This window comes from Salmo trutta, chromosome 1, assembly GCF_901001165.1.
Source record: "Salmo trutta chromosome 1, fSalTru1.1, whole genome shotgun sequence".
NCBI classification, from domain to species: domain Eukaryota; kingdom Metazoa; phylum Chordata; class Actinopteri; order Salmoniformes; family Salmonidae; genus Salmo; species Salmo trutta.
This window is the reverse complement of record NC_042957.1, coordinates 18610610-18627683: the sequence shown is the minus strand read 5'-3', so window position 1 is coordinate 18627683 and position 17074 is coordinate 18610610. Positions and strand designations below refer to the sequence as shown.

At 46.8% G+C, this 17074-nt stretch overlaps 1 protein-coding gene across 3 annotated transcripts in view; it reads left to right on the top strand.

Annotated features, from left to right (window-relative positions):
* The window catches only part of LOC115175843 (pleckstrin homology domain-containing family G member 1), a 118024-nt gene that overhangs the window by 95135 nt on the left and 5815 nt on the right, over positions 1-17074 (top strand). For all 3 annotated transcript variants that reach the window (XM_029735440.1, XM_029735613.1, XM_029735528.1), the window contains exons 5-16: positions 4193-4239; positions 8315-8465; positions 8821-8952; positions 10027-10209; positions 10342-10437; positions 11163-11249; positions 11693-11726; positions 11842-11934; positions 12044-12102; positions 13481-13672; positions 13852-13974; positions 14126-16019. In XM_029735440.1, the coding sequence (XP_029591300.1) occupies positions 4193-4239; positions 8315-8465; positions 8821-8952; positions 10027-10209; positions 10342-10437; positions 11163-11249; positions 11693-11726; positions 11842-11934; positions 12044-12102; positions 13481-13672; positions 13852-13974; positions 14126-16019 (3091 nt within the window). The remainder of the gene's footprint in view (positions 1-4192; positions 4240-8314; positions 8466-8820; positions 8953-10026; positions 10210-10341; positions 10438-11162; positions 11250-11692; positions 11727-11841; positions 11935-12043; positions 12103-13480; positions 13673-13851; positions 13975-14125; positions 16020-17074) is intronic.

Below are 17074 nucleotides of genomic sequence, written 5' to 3'. Positions count from 1 at the left end.
TCGTCACAGCTGTATATATACCTCCTCAAGCGGATACCACAGCGGCACAGCTACTCTAACTTCTGCGATGCATACAAGGCCCTCCCTCCTACCGTCCTATAGGCAGAAACTCAAACAGGATGTAACCGTGACTGGAACCATTCAACGCTGGTCTGACCAATTGGAATCCATGCTTCAGGACTGGGAAATGTTCCGGGCAGCCTCAGAGAATAACATCGATCTATACGCTGACTCTAAGTGACTTTATAAGGAAGTGCATTGGAGATGTTGTACCCAGTGTTGTGCAACACTGAAAGCGCGAACCACCGTATTTAACCATGGAAAGAGGACTGGGAATATGGCAGTGTAGTTATTAACGGTGTAGTTATTCTCTCTGCAAGGCAATCAAACAAGCGAAATGGGACAAAGTGGAGTTGCAATTCAACGGCTCAGACGAGACGTATGTGGCAGGGTCTACAGGCAATTACGGACTACAAAAAGAAAACTAGCCACGTCACGGACAACGATGAATTGCTTCCAGACAAACTAAACAGCTTCTTTGCCTGCTTTGAGGATAATTTCAGTGCCACCGACACTGCCCGCTAACAAGAACTGCGGGCCCCCTCTCTCCTTCTCTTTAGCCGACTTGAGTAAGACATTTAAACGTGTTAACCCTCACAGGGCTGCTGGCCCAGACCGCATCCCTAGCCGCGTCCTCAGAGCAGGCTGTTGTGTTTACGGACATATTCAATCGCTCCCTATCCCAGTCTGCTATCCCCACATGCTTCAAGATGGCCACCATTGTTCCTGTACCCAAGAAGGCAAAGGTAACTGAAATAAATGACTATCGCCCCGTAGCACTCACTTCTGTCATCATGAAGTGCTTCGAGAGACTAGTCAAGGATCATATCACCTCCACCTTACCTGCCACTCAAGACCCACTTCAGTTTGCATACCGCCCCAACAGGTCCACAGACGACGCAATCGCCATCACACTGCACACATCTGGACAAGAGGACTACTTATGTTAGAATGTTGTTCATTGACTACAGCTCAGCATTCAACACCATAGACCATCCAAGCTCATCATTAAGCTGGAGGCCCTGGGTCTCAACCCCGCCCTGTGCAATTGGGTCCTGGACTTTCTGATGGGCCGACCCCAGGGGGTGAAGGAAACAAGGAAAGGAAACAACATCTCCACTTCGCTGACCCTCAACACTGGGGCCCCACAAGGGTGCATGCTCAGCATATATATATGTATATATGTAGTGGATGAGCTCATTTACTTTTACAAGGGCAATATTTTATAGATCTGTTCTATTTCTGTGACTTTGGTTTGCTGGTTTTTGGGTCACAGAGTGCATGTTAGGATGGGGAGAGAGTGTGTGTGTGTGTGTGTGTGTATTAGGAGTGTGTGCGTATTGGTGGGACATCTGGTTGTGTTTAGCTGGCTCTCTGGTGGCAGACTGCTGGAGACTAAAGAGAAGCCTGCTCTTCAATTTACTGTTTTTCCCACGGAGAACCTCCAGGCAGTGTTTGTGTGTGTGTGTTTACACGTGTACTTTAGTATGTATGTATGTACACTAAAAGTGTGTGTACACCTGCCTTTTCAAACATCTCATTCCAAAATCATGGGCATTAATATGGAGTTGGTCCCCCCCATTCCTGCTATAACAGTCTCCACTCTTCTGGGAAGGCTTTCCACTAGATGTTGGAACATTTCTGCGGGGACTTGCTTCCATTCAGCCATGAGCATTAGTGAGGTCGGTCACTGATGTTGGGCGATTAGCCCTGGCTCGCAGTAGGCGTTCCAATTCATCCGATAGGTGTTCAATGGGGTTGAGGTCAGGGCTGTGTGCAGGCCAGTCAAGTTCTTCCACGCCAATCACGACAAATCATTTCTGTATGGACCTCGCTTTTTTGCATGGGGGCATTGTCATGCTGAAACAGGACAGGGCCTTCTCCAAACTGTTGCCACAATGTTGGAAGCACAGAATCATCTAGAATGTCTTTGTATGCTGTAGCGTTTTAAGATTTCCTTTCACTGGAACTAAGGGGCCTAGCCCGAACCATGGAAAACAGCCCCAGACCATTATTCCTCCTCCACCGAACTTTACAGTTTGCACTATGCATTCAGACAGGTAGCGTTCTCCTGGCATCTACCGAACGCAGATTTGTTCTTCAGACTGCCAAATGGTGAAGCGTGATTCATCACTCCAGAGAACGTGTTTCCACTGCTCCAGAGTCCAACGGCGGCGAGCTTTACACCTATCGAGCCAACGCTTGGCATTGCGCATGTTGATCTTAAGCTTGTGTGCGGCTGCTCGGCCAGTAAAACCCATTTCATGAAGCTGCCGACAAACAGTTATTGTGCTGACGTTGCTTCCAGAGGCCATTTGGAACTCAGTGAGATGATTTTTACGCACTTCAGCACTCGCCGGTCCCTTTCTGTGAGCTTGTGTGGCTTACCACTTCGCGGCTGAGCCTTTGTTGCCCCTAGACGTTTCCACTTCACACAGAAATGTGATGAACTGACTTGTAGCATAGGTTGCATCCTATGACGGTGCCACGTTGAAAGTCACTGAGCTCTTCAGTAAGGCCATTCTACTACCAATGTTTGGCTATGGAGATTGCATTGCATGGCTGTGTGCTCGGTTTTATACACCTGTCAGCAACGGGTGTTGCTGAAATTGCCGAATCCACAAATTTGAAAGGGTGTCCTCATACATGTGTGTGGGCGCGTGCATGTGAGTTATTTTTGGTATGAATAGAAGGGTGTGGCCTCTGCTATATTTCTATAATTGTACCTTTGTGACTGTATGTCACATGCCCGTGTGTGTTGATGGCATCACTTGTTCTTGTTCTCGAGTGTGTACGGTATATGTGTTTGTAGAGTATGAGTGTTTATGTGCAGAGCCACAGGAACCAGACAGCTCTCCAGTCATCTGTCCTCTGTGTTTATGATGCTGTTTCCTGTGATAACTGTTCACTTCCTGTTTCTGGCCTAACCCAGAGTATTTATGGACACATGATGAACACAATCAGGATCAGGGCTATTATCAGTTACGCAACTCCAGGGTCATGTGAATGATCGACAACAAGTGGAGGGGGATGACAAAGAAAGGAGGAGATGGAGAGGGATATGAAAGCTAGAGGGCTAGAGACGGAACATGAGAGAGGGAGGTATGGAGAGGTGATAGAAGATATGTAATGGCATAAGTAGTGAGAGACTGTGATCAAGAGTGAAAGAGCGTGACCAGAAGAGACAGAGACATTCAGCGTGATGGAGGTAGAGAAAAATGGATAGGGAGGAGAGCAAGGTTCATTCCAGCTTTGATAAGTCATGCTGCCTCTGATGTCTTTGAAGTGCAGGGAGGCATGAGAGGTGGAAATGGACAAATTAAAGGGGTGGGGATGGGGAAATCAGTGTCTACAGCATATAGCACTCAACATTGCCTTTAAAGGGTCAATCAGAAGTTGCTACATACATTTTGGTACTCATAAATTAAGGATATGTACCCACTGATTCTTCAAGATATAACTTATAAAGTCCTCATGAGCTTAGTTCAACTGTCGTACCCCATCAGAAACCAAAATATATGCTTGTTTTACTCCAATGTTTGTAAACAAAATAAATGTAAACAAACACTTGTATAGCCTCAAAACATGGTTAAAACTATAAATGTGATATCATGGATGGTCAGTCCTTGCATCCATAGCTGAGAAGTTGAGAACTATGAATTTGAGAGTGGTTACATTTCTCCAGCCCCGTCCCTCAGCTTTTTACCGAAACAGGGGCAGAGAGACCGCTTTGTTACCGTTTCAACTGCTGATTGAAGCTTTAAGACATGGATACTGATAATCAAGGTTCACTTTCATTCTCTGCCTTTTAACTGATGTGAGGGGCCTCCTTATTCTATCCTCAGGAAAGCTTGACCACTGACTCACCCAGTGTAACCTCCCCCCTTCCCCTTGACACAAACACTCCATTTACTGGAAACTCACTCTCACTCTTCCCTGTTGGCACACATTTTACAAGGTTCTAAAAATTCTCTAGTCAATAGAGGAATTTAGGTTGGATAGTTTATTTCCTCTGCTGCTGCTACTGGTATGAGTGATTTCAGGTACTGATGCCAATGTAACATGAATGTAATTATTTGATCAGGGACTGATGCTAATGTAACAATGTAATTATTTTGTCTTTCTTTCCCAGAGTGAAGAGTTCCACATTTATACTCAGTACTGCACCAACTATCCAAGGTAAGCAACCCCAACTATGACTTCTGAGACAAGATTATTTTATGCTACTTGTGTGGTAAAACCAAAGGCTATTGTCTATATTTGTGTGGACAAAGTTGTATTCTACTTGTGGGATAAGTTCAGCAATATTTGACATTGTGCATCACTCTGTCAAGGGAAATATAGTATTCTTTCTAACAAAGTTATCTACATGTAACACTGTGTACAAAACATTAGGAACACCTTCCTAATATTGAGTTGCACACACTTTTTCCTTCAGAACAGCCTCAATTCGTCAGGGCATGAACTACAAGGTGTCAAGCGTTCCACAGGGATGCTGGTCCGTATTGACAATGCTTCCCACAGTTGTGTCAAGTTGGCTGGATGTCCTTTGGGTTGAGGACCATTCTTGATACACACAGGAAACTGTTGAGCATGAAAAACCCAGCAGTGTTGCAGTTCTTGACTCAAGCCGGTGCGTCAGGCACTCACTTCCATACCCCGTTCAAAGGAACTTAAATATTTTGTCTTGCCCATTCACCCTTTGAATGGCACACATACACAGTCCATGTCTTGTCTCAAGGTTTAGAAATCCTTCTTTAACCCGTATCCTCCCCTTCATCTACACTGATTGAAGTGAATTTAACAAGTGACATCAATAAGGGATCATAGCTTTTACCTGGATTCACCTGGTCAGTCTTTCATGGAAAGAGCAGGACTTTATGTTTTGTATACTCAGTGTAGTCTGCCCCACTCATTGTGTGTGAGTGTGTGTCAGAGGATGCTGGTGGTAGGGGCTATAGGAGGACAGGCTAATTTGTAATGGCTGTAATGAAATAAATGGAACGGTATCAAACATATGGAAACCACATTTGACTCCATTCCATTAATTCCATTCCAGCCATTACAATGAACCCGTCCTCCTATAGCTCTTCCCACCAACGTCCTCTGGTGCGTGTTTGACAGTCTGTGTAGTATGAACATATATAGAAGTATAATCTTCCTCCTTGTGATCTGGATTTGCATACAGGTGAATCTCACGTTCACGTTCTTAATTCTCAAAGTGTCGTATATCTTTGTACTGTCTTTATAGAGCTACAGTACCCCAGCCTCTCTTTCTGGGTAGCCCTGATTTACATCCAAACCCTACAGGAGTCTGTCTGCCTCACTGCCAGTTAATGCCCCAGGGTCTCTCTCTGGGTAGCCCTGATATACATCCCAACCCAACAGGAGTCTGTCTGCCTCACTGCCAGTTAATGCCCCAGGGTCTCTCTCTGGGTAGCCCTGATATACATCCCAACCCTACAGGAGTCTGTCTGCCTCACTGCCAGTTAATGCCCCATGGTCTCTCTCTGGGTAGCCCTGATATACATCCAAACCCTACAGGAGTCTGTCTGCCTCACTGCCAGTTAATGCCCCATGGTCTCTCTCTGGGTAGCCCTGATATACATCCAAACCCTACAGGAGTCTGTCTGCCTCACTGCCAGTTAATGCCCCAGGGTCTCTCTCTGGGTAGCCCTGATATACATCCCAACCCTACAGGAGTCTGTCTGCCTCACTGCCAGTTAATGCCCCAGGGTCTCTCTCTGGGTAGCCCTGATATACATCCAAACCCTACAGGAGTCTGTCTGCCTCACTGCCAGTTAATGCCCCATGGTCTCTCTCTGAGTAGCCCTGATATACATCCAAACCCTACAGGAGTCTGTCTGCCTCTCCCTCTCCATTTAGTTATTTATTTGAAAGGGAGCCTGTTGACAGAGTTACAGCCACTATTCTGACAGATGGGTATTATTATTATGGCTTTAATGTTTTATTTCACCTTGTGTGACCGACGTCTTGTCATAGGAAAGGTGTGTCTTGGGGCCGAAAATGTGAGACAATTCTTCACAATGAAGCCTAATGAGAAGTGCGTTTCACAATGGTTGTGACACATTACAAGCCGTACACCAATGGCTGCGACATGTCTGAAGTGTTGTTTTAGCATTGTGATGAAACACACACTTTACATGCTACTACTGACAAGTGATTATTTAAGTAGTTAAATATAGTGTGTGTGTCCACATTCCAGTGCAGCTCCACACAGGCCTCACATTGTTATCTCTGAGAAACCCAACCTGAGAGCTCAGAATGACGGAGAGACATCTACAGCCTCGGTTCCTACTGTAATTGTGTGTGTGTGTGTGTGTGTGTGTGTCAGTCGTGCTAGGGTCACCAGTCGTGCTAGGGTCACCAGTCGTGCTAGGGTCACCAGTCGTGCTAGGGTCACCAGTCGTCAGCTAGGGTCACCAGCTGTGTGAGATGGTGGTTGACACACACACACACACACACACACACACACACACACACACACACACACACACACACACACACACACACACACACGTACATACAGTGCATTCGGAAAGCATTCAGACCCCTTGACTTTTTTTCTCTCCCTGATTTCATGGTATCCAATTGGTAGTTACAGTCTTGTCTTATCGCTGCAACTCCCATATGGACTCGGGAGAGACGAAGGTCGAGAGTCGTGCGTCCTCCGAAACACAACCCAACCAAGCCGCACTGCTTCTTGACACAATGCCCGCTTAACTTGGAAGCCAGCCACACCAATGTGTCAGAGGAAACACTGTGTACCTGGTGACCGTGTCAGCATGCATTGTGCCTGGCCCGCCACAGGAGTCGCTGGTGCCACAAGGACATCGCTGCCAAACCCTCCCCTAACCCGGACTACGCTGGGCCAATTGTGAGCCGCCCCATGGGTCTCCCGGTCACGGCCAGCTGCGACAGAGCCTGGACTCTAACCCAGAATCTCTAGTGGCACAGCCTTAGACCACTGCGCCACTTGGGAGGCCCTAGACCCCTTGACTTTTCCCACATTGTGTTACGTTACAGCCTTATTCTAAAATGGATGAAATCGTTTTCCCCCCTCATCAATCTACACACAATACCCCATAAAAACATTTTTTTTTTTTACATTTTTGCAAATTTATGAAAGAAAAAAAAACACATTTACGTAAGTATTCATACCCTTTACTCAGTTCTTTGTTGAAGCACATTTGGCAGCGATTACAGCCTCGAGTCTTCTTGGGTATGGCGCTACAAGCTTGGCACACCTGTATTTGGAGAGTTTATCCCATTCTTCTCTGCAGATCCTCTCAAGCTCTGTCAGGTTGGATGGGGAGTGTCTCTGCACAGCTATTGTCAGGTCTCCCCAGAGATGTTCGATCATGTTCAGGTCTGTGCTCTGGCTGGGCCACTCAAGGACATTGAGACTTGTCCTGAAGCCACTCCTGTGTGGTCTTGGCTGTGTGCTTAGGTTTATTGTCCTGTTGGAAGGTGAACCTTCGGCCCAATCGGAGGTCCGGAGCGCTCTGGAGCAGGTTTTCATCAATGATCTCTCTGTACATCGTTCATCTTTCCCTCGATCCTGACAAGTCTTCCAGTCACTGCCGCTGAAAAACATCCCCACACGATGATGCTGCCAGGTTTCAATATTGGTTTCATCAGACCAGAGAATCTTGTTTCTCATGGTCTGAGAGTCCTTTAGGTGTCTTTTGACAAACTCCAAGCTGGCTGTCATGTGCCTTTTTACTGAGTGGCGGCTTCCGTCTGGCCACTCTACCATAATGGCCTGATTGGTGGAGTGCTGCAGAGATGGTTGTCCTTTTGGAAGGTTCTCCCATCTCCACACAGAAACTCTGGAGCTCTGTCAGAGTGATCATCGGTTCTTGGTCACCTACCTGACCAAGGCCCTTCTCCCCCGATTGCTCAGTTTGGCTGGCTCTAGGAAGAGTCTTGGTTTTTCCAAACGTCTTCCATTTAAGAATGATTAAGGCCACTGTCTTCTTGGGGACCTTCAATGCTGCAGAGGTTTTTTGGCAACCTTCCCCAGATCTGTGCCTCGACACAATCCATCTACTTACAAACACTCTGCCCTTACATGGGCCTTTACGTGACCTTGCACTGTTCCCTTAGACAGGACTGTGTGTGTGGGATCTGTCATTCTGTATTTTAATTGGGCTACAATATCTGTCATTTTTTCCTAGGATTAATATCAGATTTTCTTTTTCCTTCTCTCCCTCCATCGCTCTCTCTGCAGGTCAGTGGCTGTGTTGACTGAGTGTATGAGAAATAAGGCGTTGGCTAAGTTTTTCCGGGAGCGTCAGGAATCTCTGAGACACTCCCTGCCTCTGGGCTCCTACCTGCTCAAGCCAGTGCAGAGGATCCTCAAGTACCACCTACTGCTGCACGTCAGTAATACGCCTAACACACACACACACACACACACACACACACACACACACACACACACACACACACACACACACACACACACACACACACACACACACACACAGACACCTACATCACACTAGCAAAACCCCACATAAGCCTAACACTCAGACCACGAAGAACTGTGTGTACTGTAATATACTGTATGTGAAGTTAGCCACCAGTCTATTTTTGAACAAGCTAACCCTACTGCCAAGAAATACTGGGCCAACATAGCTGGCTACTGCAGAAACAGATGGTACCCAGTCTAATGTACAGCTATCCATGTACATGACCCACTCTAACACTGGGTGTATTTTCTGTCCCCTGTAGGAGATAGCCAACCACCTGGAGAAGGACACAGAGACATATGAGGTGGTGCAGGAGGCCATAGACACCATGCAGAGAGTGGCCTGGCACATCAACGACATGAAGAGGAAACACGAACACGCCGTCAGGCTGCAGGTAAGACTACACTTGCAAATTAACATGCTCACACACATATACACATGCACATAGGCACACATGCTCACACATACCTGCATATGGATTTTTACTATAGTCTGGTCATGGCAATAGACTTATGTAGAGCAGGTACAAAAACACACACACACCTGTCATGTTACAAGTTGGCGAACACACATACACACACACACCTGTCATGTTACAAGTTGGCGAACACACACATTTATTCTGCTCCAACAAAGTACATTTGGAATAGTCTGCATCTCAGTGGTTTGAATTAGACTGTGACATTAGTGGCTGTCCACATATCCTCCCATTGTTTCCCTAGCTTTCACCAGTCTAGGCTGCTTCCCAAATGGCATGCTATTCTCTACATAGTGCACTACTTTTTATTAAAGCCCTATGGGCCCTGGTCCAAAGTAGTGCACTATATAGGGAATAGTGTTCCATTTGGGACGTAGACTCCGTCTGTCTCCGCTAGGTTATGCAAGACATTGTTTTCCAGGGCTAATGATGGCCTTGCATAACACAGCCGGCAGATAAAAGAGAAAGTAGCTTTATTCAGTGGGGAGGAGGATGATCAGATGAGTGAAGGAATGTGTGTGGAAGTATTTACTTAGGATCTGAGGAAGAGTGCTTAGCTGACCTCTTGCCCCTGTCCTCCCACTCACTCACTCACTCACTCACTCACTCACTCCACTCTTTCACTCACTCACTCACTCACTCCTCTCACTCACTCACTCACTCCTCTCACTCACTCACTCCTCTCACTCACTCACTCCTCTCACTCACTCACTCCTCTCACTCACTCACTCACTCACTCCTCTCACTCACTCCTCTCACTCACTCCTCTCACTCACTCACTCACTCACTCACTCACTCACTCACTCACTCACTCTCTCACTCACTCCTCTCACTCACTCACTCCTCTCACTCACTCACTCCTCTCACTCACTCACTCCTCTCACTCACTCACTCCTCTCACTCACTCACTCCTCTCACTCACTCTCCCTCCTCTCACTCACTCTCTCCCTCTCCTCTTCCTCCTCCCTCTCTTCCCTCCCCCTCTCTCAGGAGATCCAGAGTCTGCTGACCAACTGGAAGGGGCCTGATCTGATTGGCTACGGGGAGCTGGTTCTGGAGGGGACATTCCGTCTGCAGCGGGCCAAGAACGAGCGCACACTCTTTCTGTTCGACAAACTGCTGCTGGTCACCAAGAAACGCGAGGAGGCCTTCACCTACAAAGCCCACATACTGGTCAGTCACAACACTAATGCTAAAATATTTGACAGAAAATACCTCCCAAAACTTCCTAAGGTGTAGCAGTCTTTATACTTCTAACCCAAAGTGAGACTAACCATAGTACTAACCATGTCTCCGTCATTATAGTGTTGTAACCTGATGTTGGTGGAAATCATTCCGAAGGAGCCACTTAGCTTCAGTGTGTTCCACTACAAGAACCCCAAACTACAGCACACCGTACTGGTAAAGTAAAACTACACCCCACAAACCAAAATTACAGCATATTCAACAGTTGATTTTACAGCATAGAGTAAAAGTAGCCTGTGCTATCCCACCTGTGCTTTGCCAAGCCCACCACTCCTACGTGCCCAGACATGTTGAATTGTTAATGGTGAATGAGAAGGGCTTGTTGTTTCTCAACATAAGTGTTTTGGAAGGGACTTCAAACACCACCATAATCTGTTTTATGTAACAACACATAAGAGTGGAAGGGCATATCCCATTGTTGTTATGGGTTTATCATAGTCATCATATACTTTGTTTCAAGCTAGAATCCTTAATTGAAACAATTTCTCCCCGCTCCTGTTTTGCTAAAAAGCTAAGGGATGGGCCTGGAGAAATGGAACCACTCTCAAATTCATAGACAGACCTATGGATGTAAGGACTGACCATCCATTATATAAAATGAATAGTTTTAACCATGTTTGGAGGCTATACAGTGTTTTGTTTACATTTGTTGTTTACAAACATTGGAATAAAACAAGCTTATATATTGTGTTCTAATGGGGTCCGACTGTTGAACTAAGCTTGTGAGGCATTTAGAAGTTATATTCTTCAAGAATCAATGGATATATATCATTCATTTATAAGTACCAAAATGAATGTAGCAACTAAGGATTCAAAATGTAAAGTCTAGTTTAATGTCTCTCTCCTTGTATCCTCTCTGTTGTGCTCTGTTCCGCCCCCAGGCCAAGTCTCAGCAGGACAAACGCATGTGGATCCTACACCTGAAGAGACTCATACTTGAAAACCACCCGGCTAAAATCCCAGCCAAGGTGAGACACGGAGCAAGCAATGTGTGTCCTCGCTAATGACATTAACACAACCTTGAGTGGGAGGAGGTGGAATGGTCTCACTCTCCCTCTTTCATTTTCGATCACCCCTCTCGCTTGGTCTTCCTCTCCTCCTTTCTCTCTTTCACTTTCTCTCTCTCTCCATTTTTCTCTCTCTATCTTTCTTCTCTCCACCTCTCTTTGGCTCTGGTTCAAATGGAAAATTATGGTTTTGTCTGGGGGAAATCCTTGAGAGGGTTCATAGTAATTACATGAAAGGGATCTCTCGTTAAACTTGATGCTTGTAAAGTAGTCCGGTTCTGTTGGAAAAGACTACTGTCTGGCGCCATCTAGTGGCTGGTAGCCCCATATCTTCAACTTCAATTATAGGCTTGCTGAATTCTGTAATATGGCGCTTACTTTAGTGTTTTTTATCTGTTTTTTAGGCCAAGCAGGCCATTTTGGAGATGGATGTTATGCGTAAGTATCCATTTGATATTGGTTGAAGCCTCTTGTGACGATTGTCAGATCATTAAGTTTGTTGGAGTTTATTTGGGTGTTTGATAACATTCCCCCTCTCCTCTGTCCTCTCCAGACCACCCAGGGTTCCACTACAGTCCCGACGGGGACAAGAGGAGTCCCCACACCAAGGAGGGCTCCACCCCTCGACGGGTCCGCAGGAAGTCAGGTGAGAAACAGGAGGGACAGGAACAAGGTACTGTAAATGATCAGTGCTGATGCCAATGGACTGGGCCAGTTTCTTGTCTGTCTCTCATGTCTTGTCTGTCTCTCCTCAGAGCCTCTGTCCAAGTTACTGAAGAACGCTAAACATGGTGTCAAGGAAGATGGCTCAAAGGTCAGCTTAAACCCACATTAGTCATTTATGGATGGTGACACAATGCTACAATTACACAAAGAAACAGTGTTATATCCATATAGATCCTCTTAAATGAATAGAGGGGCTATGTCATGAACAATCAAAAGTTCCAGAATGGTATGATAATGGGTGCCGTTGTGGTCAAGGAGAAATCGCTGTCTTAACATGCTGTCTAGACCGGGCACACACACGTGCCCTCGCACGCATATTGATTTTGTCCATCCATATCAGACGCGATCAGGACATGCATGTTGAAATATCAAAACGAACTCTGAACCAACTATATTAATTTATTAACTATATTAACTTGCTGTTGCTAGCTAATTTGTGCTGGGATATAAACATTGTTGTTATTTTACCTGAAATGCAAGGTTCTTTTAATTACAATTAATCCACAGATAAAAGGGTAAACCTAGTTCGTTTCTAGTAATCTCTCCTCCTCCAGTCTTCATCTTTTTGTTCTTCTTCTTCTTCGGACTTTATATGGCTGTTGGCAACCAACTTTAAGGTGCATTACCACCACCAAATGGATTGGAGTGTGGACCTCAGTTCATCTTTCTATCACCCACGTGGGTATACAGTATGCTCCTAAAAACCAATGAGGAGATGGGAGAGGCGAGACTTGCAGCACATCAAGCGCCACAAATAGTTCTATTTTAGCGCCTGGCTACGCAGACGCTGGCGAGCAGTTTGGATGCAATGATAGAATAACATGTAAATGTATTTAGCAATGTGACGCGAGCGGTGTGTTCGGCATGTGATATCAGAAACTGTGTAACACAATTATTGTAAACCTAAAATATTGTCATGTAATTATAAATAGTTTACACTGATTTTATATACATTTATGTATAAATAGTCTCTAAAATATATGTAAACAGACTGTAAATGTGTGTTTTTTTGGAAAGCTGTTTTTTGAATTTACAACTTGTCTAAGTCCTATCATCAACAGATTTCAGCCAGTGAATGGCTGTGGATTGACTGCGTTGTTTGTATGGAATGTTGGCATATTGGCAGTTAATTTGAAACATTTATGGAATCATTCAACTTAAACTGGTTGGCTAGCTAGCTAACAAACATACAGTGCAGATAATCTTCAAATTCATTGTTTTACGCTATATCTTATCACAGCACTGGCTGACCATGGTTGACCAGCTCCCTTACCAAAAAGGCTGAACTTTTATTCTGTCATAAGAAGGTTCATGTCCATTTTAGTATTATCATTCCTAATTCTATGATTATATCCCCATAATAGAGTAACATTTTCAGATAGTTTAGGTGTTATTTTCAATGGTTGCTACACTCCTCAATCAAGCACACATTTAACACTCTCTGGCTTATCATCCTCTCTCTGTAGCGGACGAGTCTGGGTGCCACCCTGCTCTCCCCCGTGTCCCAGCTGGCTCTGGGGACTATTGGTCGCAGCCGCAGCCTGGTCAACCAATCACAGGAGTCCCTGGACCCTGGCGACCATTTTGACCATAGCGACAGGGAGGACGGGGAGGAGCCACACCAGCAGGATGCCGACGATGAGGATGACAGTGGCCTGGTGAGTCTCTCCTACCTACCCACAATGCATCCGTTTGACCTCTGAACATCTCATTCAAGTTTATCAGATTTGCCTGATTTGATGTCGATCCTTAGCCCCTTGCTCTAGCCTTTTTGCAGGTAAGAAGGGATTAGATAGGTAAAGTCATGTTAATTACACAATTTTCTAACTGTGTGCAGGGTGGGGGAAAGAGGCTGCGAGTCCCAGAGAAGTCTAGCAGGAAGAAGTTGAACCAACAGGCGTCTATGGACAGCAGCATCGACCAATGGAAGACCTTCAACATGAGCGCCTCAGACCTACAGGTGACTGACCCTAACAGTGTGATGTGAATGACTAGTAGGAATAGTTGTGTACAGGACTTAATGCAAATTTAATAAAGTTATCGCTAGTACATCTACATTTGCACATTTACAAAATAATGTAATTTCCCCTCCCTCCATCTCTCCTCTCCAGAGGGCTAACAAATCTCTTCAGGGAGCTCACCACCCTCCTCTCCTCAGGACGCCCCGTGTGACAGAGGAACCTCCGGACACCCATGTCCCCTCCATGCTGGTCCCAGGGGGTGACCCCCAGACGGTGGGGAACATCTGGGCGGACCACCGTGTCCGCAGAGCCATGTTCCCTACGCGTCAGCGCACCATGAACCCCGACGAGGAGGACGAGGACATCTACCAGATGTTTGTCCCCACCGAGCCCGGCGGGCAAGAACCAGAACCACTTCCTGTTAGGTTAGAGGTCACATCGTCTCCCAGCAAGACCCAGGGACGACCCTGCAGCTGGCACATGGAGCAGGTGCCCACGGTGCAGATAGACCCCCCATCCACCGGGGACAGCAGAATGCTGCGGAGAGCCAGCAGCGTGGGGGAGAAACAGACTGGTGGCCGACAAAGCCCCCCTGGTCAGGATGATGACCAGGAAGGGATGATCCACGGCGAATCGTCCAGCAATGACATCTCGGGATCGTCGTCGGCCGAGCAGCTGACGATAGACGACATGGAGAACATTTACGACAACATCAGCTATGAGGACCTGAAGAGCATGGGGCTGATCAGAAGGGAGCAGGAGGGTCGTGTGGCCCAAAGAGAGGCCCCTAGAGACACACAGGACCCTGGGGCTCTAAACACAGGGGTCACTGGGAGTATTATGGAGCCAGACTGCTTGTCTGACAGTAACCACTCCTCCACCACCCAGGAGGGGGTGCCATTTGGGACGTGTGCCCTGAAGATTGTGGAGGAGGAGAACATCTATGATACTATCTGCTTTAGGCAGCCCCCAGCCAAGGGTGACAGGGATAGGGACATACCTGCACAGGAGAGGGACAGTCTGTTGCCGTCTGCCTCTGAGCCTGACCTGACGGGCTGTGAGAGCCTGGGGGGCTTCGTGTCCGAGGAGAGCCTACATTTTGGGGCGGACGAGTGGACGGAGGATAACTCCCATCCAGTCCACGGGACCTCCGAACCGGACTACTACTCCTCATCCGCCTCGGAAACGTTCTCCCAACGTTCCCACACCGGTGACCAGATGTCGGAGCAGGTGGACGAGATATGGAACGATTTGGAAAACTACATCAAGAAGAACGAGAAGAAAGCGGACCGCCTTCCCGCCGCGTTTCCCGTGAGTGCCAGTGAGGCCCTCAAGACCTCGTCGGTCAAGAGCAGCCCCAAAAAGAACAGCTCCCAAAAACACAGCTCCCCCACCAAGAGCCCCCCAGCCCGCAATCTCAACCCTCCCACTGTGACCCCCCCTCACCAATTCACCATCCCCATCCTCAACTTCCCAGAGCTGCTCAGAGAGGCTACCTTTGAAGATGAAGATCATTATCCCTCCCCCTCTCCCCTCACTCCCCCGTCCCTCCCCCTCCCTGCCATCCCAGACCCTGCCCCTTCCGGGACAGTCAAGACCATCCGTAACAGACTGGCCCGCCTCAGCAGTGGCAGCTTCCGTCTGGAGGATGATGATGAGCTGGGGGATCTGCCCCAACGGGACCCCACCCAGAGGGACCCCTCCATCAGGGACCTCCACAGCCTGTTCCCTGGAGAGCTGGCCGGGCTGGGGGGTCTGGACTCCCCCCTGGCCTCCTCTTCTCTCCTTCCAGGGGACTCAGTGGACAGCTTCTCCCAGGAGCTCATGGACAAGACCAAGAACCGTGTGTTCTTGATGGCTCGCCAATACAGCCAGAAGATCAAGAAGGCCAACCAGCTGCTCCGCATGAAGAGCATGGACCCCGGCGACATGGGGTCAGGAGGACGCAACAGGGAGGAGAAGAAGCAGCAGAAAGACCTGGAGAAGAAGCAGAAAGACCTGGCAGCCATTTTGGAGGATAAGAAGCAAGGCGGCGCTGCCATAGGTAACAAACATATTCAGTAGTTGCTTATACAGTCATGATATGTACAGCTAACTACATTCAGGGCCATAATTATTGGCACCCTTGATAAAGATGAGCAAAAAAGACTGTATATAATTAATACAAATACTGAGCTATATTGCATGCAAAATTTAAATAGAAAATACATTATTTTATACTAACACAATTGCTCAGAGAAATAGATTTTGTTTAACAAGTAATAAAAAAAGATAGGGGTGTAAAGGTTTGGCAGCCTGTTTCCAGTACTCCCTACCCTCGCCAAGATAACGACACTGAGACATTTTCTAAACTGTTTTTTTAGGAGATTGGAGACCACATTGGGAGGGATCTTAGACCATTGTTCCATACAGAATATTTCCAGATCCTTAATATTTATTATTATTTTTTAAATGTTTTATATATTTTTAACCTTTATTTAACTAGGTAAGTCAGTTAAGAACAAATTCTTATTTACAATGACGGCCTACCAAAAGGCCTCCTGCGGGGACGGGGGCTGGGATTACATTTTTTTAATACACTGCTCAAAAAAATAAAGGGAACACTTAAACAACACAATGTAACTCCAAGTCAATCACACTTCTGTGAAATCAAACTGTCCACTTAGGAAGCAACACTGATTGACAATAAATTTCACATGCTGTTGTGCAAATGGAATAGACAACAGGTGGAAATTATAGGCAATTAGCAAGACACCCCCAATAAAGGAGTGGTTCTGCAGGTGGGGACCACAGACCACTTCTCAGTTCCTATGCTTCCTGGCTGATGTTTTGGTCACTTTTGACCAAAACATGGAGCATCCTGGTAGTGCCTCCAGAGCATGGAGGCGCTACCAGGAGACAGGCCAGTACATCAGGAGACGTGGAGGAGGCCGTAGGAGGGCAACAACCCAGCAGCAGGAACGCTACCTCCGCCTTTGTGCAAGGAGGAGCAGGAGAAGCACTGCCAGAGCCCTGCAAAATGACTTCCAGCAGGCCACAAATGTGCATGTGTCTGCTCAAACGGTCAGAAACAGACTCCATGAGGGTGGTATGAGGGCC